The following is a 14,417-nucleotide window of genomic DNA, read 5'->3' as shown; positions in this document are numbered from 1 at the left end:
GAGCATGGGCAAAAGGCTAGTGTAAGCCCTAGGCTTTTAGTCATAAGTGCATGTTTCTTGGCAAAAACACCTCACATATGTTGTGGAGGGAGAAGTGTGCTAAGAGTAACTCTGAGGAGGGAGAACCTTGGAAGTCCACATTTTCCAGGTTCTACCTATGTGTTTCCCTACCTGCGACGGTTGGCATTTCTTTATTTTAATAAAATGTAACCATAGCTATGACTGTTTCTGTTTCTTAGTCCATCTTCATCCATGTAGGAGGTCATTTCCACAGTGATAGTGAAAATTTTTCTGATGACTTCAGAATATGGTGATGTATGTCTATAATTCTAACACTTGGACAAACAAGTTGACTGATATTTTCTTATCTACATCTCGCTTTTAAGATACTGCCGTTTATTAGCTGGGCATGGTAGCACATGCAGTCCTAGCAGTGGGGAGGCAGAGGTCGGTCTTGTCTACATAGGCAACAGTCACAGAGTAATATTCAGGACCAGTGAGTCGGCTCTGGGGCTCAAGGCACTTGCTGGGGAGCCCAACCACCAGAGTTTCTTTCCTTGGAACCCCATGGTGAAGGCAGACTCACTCTCACAAGCTGCTCTTTGATCTTTATACAGGCAGTGGCAGACACACACTCCATACACATAGGTACATAAAATATAAAGAAGATAAAAAACCATTAGGAAAGGCTATTAAAATAGTTACTCATGTCCATCCAGGATCTGCGATGTCAGTTAAGTCATCACAATAGAATGTGAAAGCAGACATGGGAACGCAGCTGTTTCTTCATTTCTGTAGTTGTTAGGCACGTGTGGGCTTTTTTGGGGAGTGCCTCAGATCACTATTAAGGAAAGATGGATATGATACAAATGGAGATGAAGAATGTACAACCATACTTTCGTTAGACCCTGGTATCCCAGCTAAGGCTGAGAACGCAGGCTCAGAAGCTGTGGGGACCAACACTCATCTTTCTGCTTATTCATTGCAGACTCTCTGCAATGACCCTGATGAGAGAGGTGGGCACACTGTTGACTAGAAACCCGTACCACCCACTCCTTCAGGGATGCCCACCTTGTTTTTTGTGCTTTTGAGACAGAGTCTCACTTTGTAGCCCTGGCTGGCCTTTTCTTGCTCTGTTGTTGAGGCCTGTGGCCTGTGTGGTACTCAGTGGTGAGTCGCCTGTCTTAGCATCTGCATCTCTAGTTCTCTAATACTGGGGTAACAAGTGTGCCTACCACGATATTGGTGTTTTGTTTGTTTGTTTTGTTTGTTTTTGTTTTTGAGGCAGGCTTTCTTGATGTTACCCTGACTGACCTGAAACCCGGTGTATAACCAGGTTGGCTTTGAACCTGGGGTAGTTCTCTCATTTCTGTCTGAGTCCTGGGATTACAGGAGTGTGCTCAAAAGCCCTAATCTCTTTAGCTCCATAGTTCAGTTTAAGGGATCATGGAAGAGTGTGTCAGGAACTGTATCATCACTCTACTTTCTGTCTTCCAGACTGCTGTCTTTGGGTTTTCATTCCCTGCCACAGTTTCACGTTTTCCTTACAACTCTGTTCTGAATATCTTTAATCTTTCTTTTAGCTTTACTTTTCTTTGCTCAGGACGAGACACATACAGTAAAAGCAAAAATAAGGCAAGTATCGTACATGCCTGTACTCCCAGCTGAGGCAGGAGGATCTGCTGTTTAAGGTGGCCCGGTTTATCTAGTGAAACTGTCTGAAAAACAAACAGGAGATTGGGGGTGGAGAGCTGGCAATTGGGAACACTGGCTGCTCTTCCAGTGGACCTGGGTTTAATTCTAGCATCTACCTGGTGCTCACAACCATCTGTAATTCTCATTCTATGGGTTCTGATGACCTCTTCTGGCCTCCTCAGCCACCAGGTACTCGTGATACATAGACAGACATACATGTAGGCAGAACACATAAAATAAAAACAAAAACAAGACAAAGAAATTGAGAGAAAAGCTTTTTGGTCATATTTTTCCAATAATAGTTTTATATCTGAAAAAATTGTTCATTCCATTTTTTTGAAGTAGCCATTTTATTTTTTTGAGTTTTTCGTTTAACTAAATGTTTTGGTCACCCATTTTTAAAATGAGAATTACTAGTGTATAGTCACTGACATTTCCATCCATCCATAGGTCATGCATTGATCATGTTTCCTTTCCGGACTTCCTTTTCCTCTTCCCTCTGGCCTTTCTCTGTAGCCTTCTACCCCGAGGTACTTTGTTATTTTGCAGGACAGGCACTCATCAAGAGAACAAATTTGAGCCTAAAAGATAACATTTAATTTTTATATATGCTGACCAGTCCCTGGGGCTTCTGTTTTTACTTATTTTACTGTGATTTACTTTAGCATTTTTCATAATTAGTACTTTGAATAGTTTATTCTTAGCTCTGACATGCAAAGTAGTTATTTACATTTTGTTTTCTACTGTCCCTCCTTTTAGTGAGAATGCAGACAAGCCAGAGACAGCCGGTTTTGTAATGCTTAATTAGAACAAATTAATTAATTATTACTTATTTGCTTTTCAAGCTCTCATGTTTCCTTCAGCTATTACTAGCAGTAGTAAACATGTTTTCTTTATCAGAAATATAGAAGTATTCTTAGCTTGGGCTGTGAGGTTTTTTTAAATTATTTATCTTTTTAAATTTAGTTTTTCTTTTTTTTTCTGTTTTTTTCCTTTATTTTTTTAATTTTTAGACAAGAATCTTAGTCTGTAGCTCTAGCTGGCCTAAGACTCACTGTACAGGCCAGGCTAGCAGTCTTTCCCTTGGCCTCTCGCTGCTGAGACTGTAGATTTGTGCCACAGTGCTTGGCTTACATGCGTAACTCAGTACTTACACCGAGTATTTCCATGTATTTTGTTATTAATATAAAATTGGATAGTTTTTGACATGTTCAAAATTGTAAAACTAAAGTATTTTAAAAAGAGTATGAAAGAAAGCATTTCTCTAGAGGAGGAAGGTCCTGGGGTGGAGCTCAGTTCATGGAAAGCACGTGCTCTGTCACTGAGCTATGCCTCAGACCTAAGAAAGGTGTGTTTTTTTTTTTTTTTTTTTTTTATTACTACTTAATCAAAAAAATATATATTTTTAAAACGTCCTAACCTATCTTTTTCTGGCAGTAGGTTATTGTCTTTACAGATCTCAAGTTTTTCTGTCCTGCTATTTTCAAGTATTCTGTTACTTTTGCATTCCTCATTTTTTCTGAAATGAAGGGTTTTTTAGGTGCCACACATGACATAATTTGCAGCACTGCTTCCCTCATTTTTGACTTAGTATAATTTTTTTTTCTGATTTTCTAAGTCTGTTTTGCCCAGTTAGCATTCTTGAGTGGACATTCAGCCATTGGAGCAATTCACTTATACATTGGAAGTGAAGTATGTTTTTAGGAATGTGGAAAGAACCTTTAAGGTTTTGGAGACTGGGTCTCACTATGTAGCTCTGGCTGGCCTGGGATTTGTTTGGCCTGTAGATAAGGCTGCCTCTGCTTCCTGAGTGCTGGGGTTAAAGGCATGTGCCACCACACCTGGTGGCTGTTACTGTTTTTAATTGTGTGTGTATGTGGGTGTATGAGTGTATATGTGTGTGTGTACTTGTGCACATGTGCGCACGTATGAAAGGTGGAGTGGGGGATGTGTGTGTATGCATGCGTGGGTGCTTGTGAGTGCAGGTGCTCAAAAGTCCAGAGGTGATGGATCCTCTAGAGCTGGGATTACAGTTAGTTGTGAGCCCCTGTGGATGCTGGAAGCTGAATTTGGGGCTTTTGTAGTCATTATGGCTAGAAAAACAAATGGTTTTTAACTGCTGAGCCCTTTTTCACCCCTAGATACTTTTCTTCACTCTCCTTACCACAGAAGGAATATGCCATGTGACAGTCATTTAGATTCTTACTAATATTTGCAGTAGCAAAATATAGGAAACAGATTAATTATGGCAAAACTATAAAATGGCATAGAATGCACCTAGTAAGAAGGTTGACTGAGGGTGAAACTCATAGACATAGTGATGTGGAAGGAGAGAGTTCAGGAGGCCTTAACCCCACGTACAGAGAGCTACAGGCAGTTAAGGGGTGCTAAGAGGAGAGATAGTGTCCCCAGGAGGAGACAGCAATTGGCTGTGTAGAACTAAGTGGTTAACCCTGAAAACATACACAGGTAACATTATATGGACAGAATGGGCTGTATTTATATATTTACAAGTATTTACAAACATTTATATACTTGGAAATATATACACACATGTATACATATATGTATATAACAATAATTAAGGAAAATAGCTAACGAATTTGAATGAGAACAAGGAAGGGTACATAGGCGTAAGGAAAGGTAAGGGGAAATGATGTAATTATAATCTAAAAAAATTATAAAAAGTGACGTATTTCTTTCAGAGATAGAATGGAAAGTTCTTCGAGATGTGTTAGTTAAATGAAATAAGTTTCATAATTATGTCCATTAGAATCCTATTTATGTTGAAGAAGATTGATTTGAGTTACCCTTATACACAGAATGTTTCATGAAGGCCTGTTTATAACTAAGTGATTGCTCCTTACTTATGTGGGAAGCTGATCAAAGTAATGAGTTGTCATACTTTTCTGATTTAAATTTATGTGTTATTTTCTCTGCCTTCTGAGTAATGGGATTTACAATCATGTGCCACAAACATCCAGCTAATTTTTAAGTCTGAGAATATTCTAAGGAGTTAGGATTTTAGTTAGATGGTGGAATGAAGGACAGGGTAGGGTGTCTTCTTTCTTTTTGAGATTATAACATAATTACATTACTTTTCCCTTTCCTTTCCTCCCTCCAAACCTTCCCCTATGCCCCTGCGCTTGTTCTGATTTGTGGCTTTTTTCGTTGTTATTGCATGCATGTAGGAGTGTGAGCGTGCTCCATGCATGTAGGAGTGTGAGCGTGCTCCATGCATGTAGGAGTGTGAGCGTGCTCGCTGGGCTTGGGCAGGTGGAGTGCAGGTGCCAGGCTACATTCCATCCTCCCAGCCACGGTGGTGCCTGGTGCCGCTGTGGAATGCCCACATCCGCTTGGGGTTGGCGGAACGCAGCCTAACATGGGGACCCCAGCCCGATCAATCAAGAAACCGGGGCTGAAGCTGGGGTTCCCTAACTTCCGGGTACCCAGTTGCTGCTGGGAACTGCAAGGAGTCTGGAATAGAGGGGGGCCTGCGCCTGCCTGTAAGAGCCTGGGGAGAGGGGGGAACTCCATCTTGGGCATAACAAAGGCCTCCCCCAACTGAGCTTCTTGAGGAGAGAGACGGTCCTTGCTTGTCCAAACTGTTTATTCTACTCATAGTGAAGAATAGATGCATACCACTTACTCAGGGTGAACCAGAGATCAAATACCTTTTGCAGGAAGGAATGTCTGGGGAAGGAGGCTGATTGGCTAAACCCTCAGGGCCCATCTAGATACCTCGTTAGCAGGAAGAACTCTGTGCTATGTTGTCAGGATTCTCATGTGGGGTCACGTGCCCCAGGACAGGAACTGGGAATAGATGAAACTCCTACCCAGAATTGCTGGGGTTTTTGAATCTGCTCAACCTTCCCAGTTTTTGTTTGGTAACACGGTTCCACTTGTCCCACACATACATGCATATGTATATGTATATTCCTAATACAACCTCGGGCTGTATGTTAGTTGTATGTCTATGAGTTCGGGGCGGACCACTTGGAATTGGGTAACCAATCGATGTGCCCTCCCAGCAAAGAACTTACAGGTAGCTAAGAAGTGCTGACAGGGAGCAATAGTATTTCCTCTCAGCATTTCTTCATTGCCTGTAGCTCTTTGCATCGGGTTAAGGACTCGTAGGCTTCCCTATGTGCTCTTTGGCATGTCTGTAGGTGTTGTCTTTGTTCAGCTTATGCCTAGGTAATCATGTTGGTGAGGCTTCACAGATGTAGCTGCCGACACGACTAGGAGAGATACAGTCTCACAGCAAATTCCTTGATCCTCTGGCTCCTAAATCTTTTTGCCCCCTCTTCTGCAATGCTCCCAGGGCTGTAGCTTTTGGAATTGTTTTATAGATGTATCATAGATTCAGGGCTGGGATTCACAACCCTGCATTTTGATTGGTCGTGGTTTTCTGTAATTGTCTTCACTGGTTGCAGAGAGAAGTTTCTTTTTTTTTTTTTTTCTAAAGTTTTTTTTTTTTTTTTTTCCTTTTTTTCCCGGAGCTGGGGACCGAACCCAGGGCCTTGCGCTTCCTAGGCAAGCGCTCTACCACTGAGCTAAATCCCCAACCCCGAGAAGTTTCTTTGAGGAGTGCTGATGACCACACTTATCTGTGGGTGTCAGGACAAACGTTTATAGTGTAGTCAGGGAGTATGCTGGTTAGCTGGTTGAGGGTTCTCCCAGGTCCATGACTTCACTAGTCTCAGTTTCCAGTACCAGGCATTTCCTTCTTGTTGGGTAGGTCTTAAGTCCAGTTGGATTGGTGTTGATTACTGCCAAGGTGAATGTGCTGCTACCACACTCCTCGGGGTATGCTGCCATGCTGGTCATTGTTTTGGGTTACAGATGTTTATAGCTGGGTAGGACTATTAGTTTCTTTCCTTCTTTGGAAGCTTGCCCAGTGTCCTCTGGTACCATGAAAGCTAGCTCTCAGGGAGGAGACAGTCATGTCCGGCTCAGGGGTCTCTGGATCCTGTTTCTAAAGACAGCAATAGGGATATTTACCTTCGGCCTTTAGGGGAGAACCGAGGGCCATAACAATAGGCTATATGTTTTAACTGTCTCTTGCATAGCCCTGACCCTTTTCCTGTCTGGTGTTTAGGGTTTTGCTAGATGATCATTAGTTTTAGGAGGGAGCATTGTCAGCCCAGAGAAGACAAGCTTATTCAAATTATGCATGTGTGTTTATTCATAGGATTATGTTTGTTATGGGTTTCTCTTTATGACCCTTGATGACTTTTCAGACATCCTTATGTTCTTTTACCCTTCTCCCTTTTTCTGTATTTACTATTTACCTTTCACCTTCCTGCCTCTTTTTAGTTTTTTTTTTTTTTGAGATAGATTCTCCCAGTTTCCTTCTGGAAGGTGTCTATATCCATTATGTTGCTAGCTGGAAATTATCAGCAGAGAGGCTATGCTACCTTTCTCAGCATCTTTGATAGATATTTTTATTTTTTGGTACTTAGATTTTTGTAACCACAAAATGTTATGTTGCCTGTCTTACCTCCCCTAAGGTTGAGATCACAAGTTCTTTCCACCATGCCTAGTTTGTTGTCGTTATTTTAGTTTTGGATTTAGAAATGGTTTCATTTGACACTGTGTAGTTCATACTGGCCTTGAACTTGTAGTCATTCTTCTGTATCAACCCATGTTCTTTTTTTTTTTTAAATTTATTTAATACTTAATAATAATTCTTTGGTTTCTGGGCAAACATCCCCCTCCCCCCTCCCCTTCCTTATGGGTGTTCCCCTCCCAACCCTCCCCCCAACAGTCTAGTTCACTGGGGGTTCAGTCTTAGCAGGACCCAGGGCTTCCCTTTCCACTGGTGCTCTTACTAGGATATTCATTGCTACCTATGAGGTCAGAGTCCAGGGTCAGTCCACGTATAGTCTTTAGGTAATGGCTTAGTCCCTGGAAGCTCTGGTTGCTTGGCATTGTTGTACATATGGGGTCTCGAGCCCCTTCAAGCTCTTCCAGTTCTTTCTCTGATTCCTTCAACGGGGGTCCTATTCTCAGTTCAGCGGTTTGCTGCTGGCATTCGCCTCTGTATTTGCTGTATTCTGGCTGTGTCTCTCAGGAGCGATCTACATCCGGCTCCTGTCGGTCTGCACTTCTTTGCTTCATCCATCTTGTCTAATTGGGTGGCTGTATATGTATGGGCCACATGTGGGGCAGGCTCTGAATGGGTGTTCCTTCTGCCTCTGTTTTAATCTTTGCCTCTCTCTTCCCTGCCAAGGGTATTCTTGTTCCCCTTTTAGAGAAGGAGTGAAGCATTCACATTTTGATCATCCATCTTGAGTTTCATTTGTTCTAGGCATCTAGGGTAATTCAAGCATTTGGGCTAATAGCCACTTATCAATGAGTGCATACCATGTGTGTTTTTCTGTGATTGGGTTACCTCACTCAGGATGATATTTTCCAGTTCCAACCATTTGCCTACGAATTTCATAAAGTCATTGTTTTTGATAGCTGAGTAATATTCCATTGTGTAGATGTACCACATTTTCTGTATCCATTCCTCTGTTGAAGGGCATCTGGGTTCTTTCCAGCTTCTGGCTATTATAAATAAGGCTGCGATGAACATAGTGGAGCACGTGTCTTTTTTATATGTTGGGGCATCTTTTGGGTATATGCCCAAGAGAGGTATAGCTGGATCCTCAGGCAGTTCAATGTCCAATTTTCTGAGGAACCTCCAGACTGATTTCCAGAATGGTTGTACCAGTCTGCAATCCCACCAACAATGGAGGAGTGTTCCTCTTTCTCCGCATCCTCGCCAGCATCTGCTGTCACCTGAGTTTTTGATCTTAGCCATTCTCACTGGTGTGAGGTGAAATCTCAGGGTTGTTTTGATTTGCATTTCCCTTATGACTAAAGATGTTGAACATTTCTTTAGGTGTTTCTCAGCCATTTGGCATTCCTCAGCTGTGAATTCTTTGTTTAGCTCTGAACCCCATTTTTTAATAGGGTTATTTGTCTCCCTGCGGTCTAACTTCTTGAGTTCTTTGTATATTTTGGATATAAGGCCTCTATCTGTTGTAGGATTGGTAAAGATCTTTTCCCAATCTGTTGGTTGCCGATTTGTCCTAACCACAGTGTCCTTTGCCTTACAGAAGCTTTGCAGTTTTATGAGATCCCATTTGTCGATTCTTGATCTTAGAGCATAAGCCATTGGTGTTTTGTTCAGGAAATTTTTTCCAGTGCCCATGTGTTCCAGATGCTTCCCTAGTTTTTCTTCTATTAGTTTGAGTGTGTCTGGTTTGATGTGGAGGTCCTTGATCCACTTGGACTTAAGCTTTGTACAGGGTGATAAGCATGGATCAATCTGCATTCTTCTACATGTTGACCTCCAGTTGAACCAGCACCATTTGCTGAAAATGCTATCTTTTTTCCATTGGATGGTTTTGGCTTCTTTGTCAAAAATCAAGTGCCCATAGGTGTGTGGGTTCATTTCTGGGTCTTCAATTCTATTCCATTTGTCTATCTGTCTGTCTCTGTACCAATACCATGCAGTTTTTATCACTATTGCTCTGTAATACTGCTTGAGTTCAGGGATAGTGATTCCCCCTGAAGTCCTTTTATTGTTGAGGATAGTTTTAGCTATCCTGACAACCCATGTTCTTTTATACAAGAAACTTCTGATTTAATAAGTTTGGGGTGTATTGTTAAACAATTTTCTTAAGTAAGTTCAATGCAGCCAGGTTTGAGAACCATTGCAGAATTAGAAAAATATGCTTACCTTTGAATGTTTTCAAAGATTCAACTTTTAATAATTCTTTTCTTGTTTTCCTTATACTTGACCCTTTCTGCCCGACTGACTAACTTGAACTTACTTGGTTTTTATTAGCTGTCCTGTCTGCTTCTTGGGTGAAAACTTAGTTTATTAACAATTTTTATTTTGCTACTATAAGAATTAAAAGATAATAAACTTCTGTGCATACAGTTGCTTCAGTTGCCTGCCGCCTACACATACACACTTAACACACATGCACATGCACATGTTAAAATGTTGTCTTCCTTATATGGAATACCTGATATTTTTGAGTTTCCTTTGTCAGGGATGTAATTTAGTATATTAAATTTTCTAAATTTTCTGAAATTTGGGAATTTTCTCTTTGCTTAGTGCTCATGTGATCAGAGAAAATAGTTACATGATTTCAGCCCACTCAGATTTGTTGATCAGTTTCTAGTTCATCTGTGATCCTGAATGGTAGACAGAAACCAATCTCCACCCTCATGATGGCTGTGCCCCAATCCTTATGACCAAAGGAATTTTGCATATGTGACTGAATTGTTGATCCTGAATGGGGTAATCTGGGGTTGTCTGTAAATGTAGTGTATGGAAACGGTGAGGACTAAACGTCAGGGACTGAACAGTGAGAGGAGGTGAAGTTTTGTCTATAAAAGCTGGAAGAACTTCTGCCTGTTGAAAGCAGCTTTTGAATGATGATGCATGGAATGCCATTGGTTTATTTTTTGATATGATCTTTTTGTTTGTTCTTGAGACAGGGTTTTTCTGAGTGTTCCTGGCTATTCTAGAACTTGCTCCGTAGACCAGACTAGCCTTGATCTCAATGAGATCCACTTGCCTCTGCCTCCTGAGTGTGTTAAAGGGATTAAAGGTGTGGTTTTTTGATATGATATTTTATGTTCTTATTTGTGTATTAACTATTTTGTAAGATATGTCAAGGCATATCTTTATATTGGTAACCGAATCCAAAATAAAGTAAGATGTAATAATAATTCAAAATTGTATCTCTTACAGTGTCACAAACCTTTTCCTTTTTAGGCATATGGATCAGGCTGTGATATTGTTATTCTGGCGAGCGACTTTGAATGTGTGCAGATCATCCCTGGTGCTAAGCATGGAAACATCCAAGTCAGCTGTGTGGAGTGCTCCAACCAACATGGAAGAGTAAGAGATTCAGTCACTTAATTAACTGTCACTTAAATGTTCTTAACTCTTAGAATATTTGTATGTGAGTCGTGATGTGCTATAATGCCAATGATGTGAAAATTGTTCTCCCACTGGATAGACTATGTCGAGAGGTCCATAGACCTCCCAGTCTTAGGCCACTGTTACTCTGTTAATTCTGTAACCTTTAAGCCTTAAAGGGAGGAGGAATCAGTTTCCTCCAAATTCCAATAGCAGCCTTGTTTGTTTTTGAGCTGAAGTCTCACTGTAGCGTGCTGGCTGGTCTTTACTCTGGGACACAAGGTGAACTTCTTGTTGAGCATCTGCCATGAGCGAGACCAGTAGACCTGACCCTTCCTCTTCAGTAACAGTGGATGCTTAACAGGAAGGTCAGGGAACTGGGTCTAATACAATACGTGTCACATAGGTGCTTTGTATACTTGTTAATTTAGTGAAAGTTTGTTGAGTGAATATTTAAGAATTTATTCCAACTTTACTGAGGATTTATTTTGTAATAGTTAAAGCTTCATCTAAAGTCTTCTTTCTCAGATTCTCTTTTTTTCCTCTTTCATTTTTCAAACAATATAAAGTGAATACTAATAGAGTATAATTGATATATATTCTATGCATTCAGTAAGAGCAATATTATATGACAGTTGTATGTCACTATAAGATTATAAAAAGTAGTTTTAAAACTATGGTGGGTAATTAGAGTATTTAAACATTCTTGGTTTTTTTAGAGGTTGTTCTTTACTGGATAAAAGTCTATCAAAGATATGTTGTTAGGATCTCCATGGTAATCATGCAAATTTATACTGAATAATGAATTTAATTACTTTATTATTCCATCTCTCCTGCCTTATTCAGCTGTTTGTATCAGGCTCAATAGTTGTATAAAAGCACGGTTGCATGGTAGCAACGCACTTGAAACACTACATTCTCTACTTGCTTTTATGACTTTATGTATTTTCCTATAAGTATCGCTTGTGTTTAATTTAGAGAGCACTGAGGACCATCTTTCTTTCATTATTTTTTGTGTGTGTGTCAATCTTCTCTCTAGCCAAGCAAGGTAGCTTCAAGCTTGCCAAGGGTTGAATGATAAAAATTGCTAACCAATTTTTATAAATTACTTAAAATTCATGGTAATCACAATTAATACATTATATGGGAGTAAGGATTTAAAAAATATATACAATAAAGCTGGCTGAGACTAGAGGATTGTTTGAATTTACTAATCTAGGGTCAGCTTGGGCAACACTGTAAGACTTTATCTCAGAAACAGAACGATCGTTAAGTATGGAAGATGTTTGTGTTCATAATCAGATAAAGCCTGTTTCTAGTCTCCTCCCCTGGGGACAGACAGTTAAAGTATCGCATCTCTTCTGCCACGTTCTTGTATTTTAATCCTTTATCCTCGGTTCCTGTGAGTTCATATTAGCTGGGCATTTGAAGTAGCCCCCTGCCCTACTGTGGATCAGTAGCCTTGTTTGGAAGGTTAGTTTTGTGGATTATCAGAGTAAATGGTGTTAGAAGGGAGGGCTTTGGTCGGTTTCCTGATGCTGATTCTTTCTTCCTCAAGAGGATGATGAATTGGGAACAATTTCCAGGAATTGTTAGATTTGGGCTCTGGTAGCCTCTTGGAGTGGAGGGGCTTGCGGTCCTTCTTATCAGGTATGATCTGGAGCAGGGTAGTTCTGGCCCTCGCAGACCCCTTCAGTGGAGACTCACAGCAGCTGCTCCATCCGGGTGCTCGGCATAGTTCAGCGATTTCCCTCTTTGTTATTTCTGTTCCTCCTTCAAGGTGATTTCCCAATTGGTGTTTTCTGTTCGATGGTATAATTACAGCCATTTTTGTGACATAGTCTTAAAATCTGTTATTGCTTGATCTATTTTTTAAAACTTCTCACTGGATTATAAACATTGCTAATAAAGAGATGTACTGCTAAGACAGATTTTTGTTACTAAAGTTATCTCTATATTAAAAATATTAAGGGCTGGAGAGATGGCTCAGTGGTTAAGAGCACTGACTGCTCTTCCAGAGGTCCTGAGTTCAAGTCCCAGCAACCACATGGTGGCTCATAGCCATCTGTAATGGGATCTGTGTGTGTAATTGTATACAAAAAATAAATAAATCTTTTAAAAAATATTAAAAATTTGAAAATTGCATCTGTTAATTTACTGTGTGTGTGTGTGTGTGTGTGTGTGTGTGTGTGTGTGTGTGTGTGTGTGTGTGTGTGTAGTGGTCAGAGGATAGCTTAGGAGAGTCAGTTCTCTTCTACTATGTAAGTTCTGGAGATTGGACTCACGTTATTAGACTTGGTGGCAAGTACCTTTACTCAGTTATCTTCCTGGTCCCAAAATAAAGTCTTCTAGAAAATGTAATTTTTTAAAATAGACGTTGAGGTGCATACTTGTAATCCCAATAGGATTAGAGGCAGGAAGATTAGGAGTTTGTGGCTAGCCTTAGATACATATCATGTTCTAGGCTATCCCAGGGTACCTGAGATCTTGTCTCCTTTGTAACTTTAAAACAAGACTATTGAAGTTTTTGGTAGCAGAGGTTGTTAAATTTACAATACTGCAAGGTTTATTTGTAGAAGTAAACCATAGAGATATATTGAAATTGGGTTGTGTGAAATTAGTTTAGACGTTTGTATGGAGAAGGCCATTTCTATTTCACTCGTTTCTAAGCACTAACATCATGTTCATTCTCTTTTAGGTTGCAGCTTCATATGGGAATGCTGTGTGTATTTTTGAGCCCCTAGGTATAAATTCTCATAAGAGAAACAGTGTAAGTATTCACGGGCAGTAGAATATTCTAAGAATCTGGTTAACTTCATTTATCATCATTATTATTATTATTATTATTATTATTATTATTATTATTATTATTATTATTAGTTTTGGTTAACGTTTGAATGTTTTCTTGTTTCCATAGACTCTACCTACAGTAGCGGTAGAGAGCTTCTTAGGAAGCAGTACAAACAGTGGATAGGAATATCTGTGAAGTCTAGTAAAGGCTTTGTAGAAACCCAAGTTTCTACAGTATTGCTAATTGCCATTTGTTGTGTTGAGATCTACACAGAGCCTCACAACCTCTGACTCTGTATGTCACATGTGTGATGTGACTGTGTTGTATTGTATTTTTTGTTTTTGTTTTTTTATAAACAAATAGGTACTTTTATTTATTTAGAATACTATATCCCATGCCAAAAACATTTGGCTTTTAAACTTTAATTATCTTGAAGAATGAACGGATTAGATAGAAATTACTCAAATGTAACATCACATTTGTGAATTGCATATATATTTAAAATCTATCTTCTTCTTGGGAGTTCTATCTAGTTTAGTTTAGATATTGAGTCCATTTCTGTGCATTAATAAAAGTTTCAAAATGATTTATTTTTATTCTCTTGTCTCTCTGTCTCTGTCTCTGTGTTTGTCTCTGTCTTTCTATATCTCTGTCTCTGGTGTGTGTGTGTGTGTGAGTGTGCGTGTGTGCGTGTGCGTGCGTGCGTGCGTGCGTGCGTGTGTGTGCGTGCGTGCGTGCGTGCGTGCGTGCGTGCGTGTGTGTGTGTGTGTGTGTGTGCACATAGAGGCCAGAAGAGAGTGTCAGATCCCTTGTAGCTAAAGTTACAGGTGGTTGTAAGGCTCCTGGACTAGGTGTTAGGAATAGGACTTGGGTTTTCTGGGGAACAGCAAGTGCTCATAACTGCTGAGCCTTCTCCAGCCCTAATAAGATTTTATAATAGGCATGGCATGAGCTGAAGGTAAAAGGTTAGAGCAGTAGTCCAGCTTGGAGGCAGAAGCT

At 40.2% G+C, this 14,417-nt stretch overlaps 1 protein-coding gene across 5 annotated transcripts in view; it reads left to right on the top strand.

Moving 5' to 3' along the window:
* The window catches only part of Dmxl2 (Dmx-like 2), a 166,598-nt gene that overhangs the window by 32,017 nt on the left and 120,164 nt on the right, over nucleotides 1-14,417 (top strand). For all 5 annotated transcript variants that reach the window (XM_063265469.1, XM_008766360.4, XM_008766358.4 and 2 more), the window contains exons 2-3: nucleotides 10,481-10,606; nucleotides 13,326-13,397. Coding sequence is in view for 4 of the 5 variants with exons in the window: in XM_008766360.4 (XP_008764582.1) it covers nucleotides 10,481-10,606; nucleotides 13,326-13,397 (198 nt within the window). In the remaining variant the exon portion in view is untranslated. The remainder of the gene's footprint in view (nucleotides 1-10,480; nucleotides 10,607-13,325; nucleotides 13,398-14,417) is intronic.

The sequence above is a fragment of the Rattus norvegicus genome, chromosome 8, assembly GCF_036323735.1.
Source record: "Rattus norvegicus strain BN/NHsdMcwi chromosome 8, GRCr8, whole genome shotgun sequence".
NCBI lineage: Eukaryota > Metazoa > Chordata > Mammalia > Rodentia > Muridae > Rattus > Rattus norvegicus.
The sequence above is the reverse complement of the archived record's forward strand: the minus strand, read 5'-3'. Positions and strand labels throughout refer to the sequence as shown.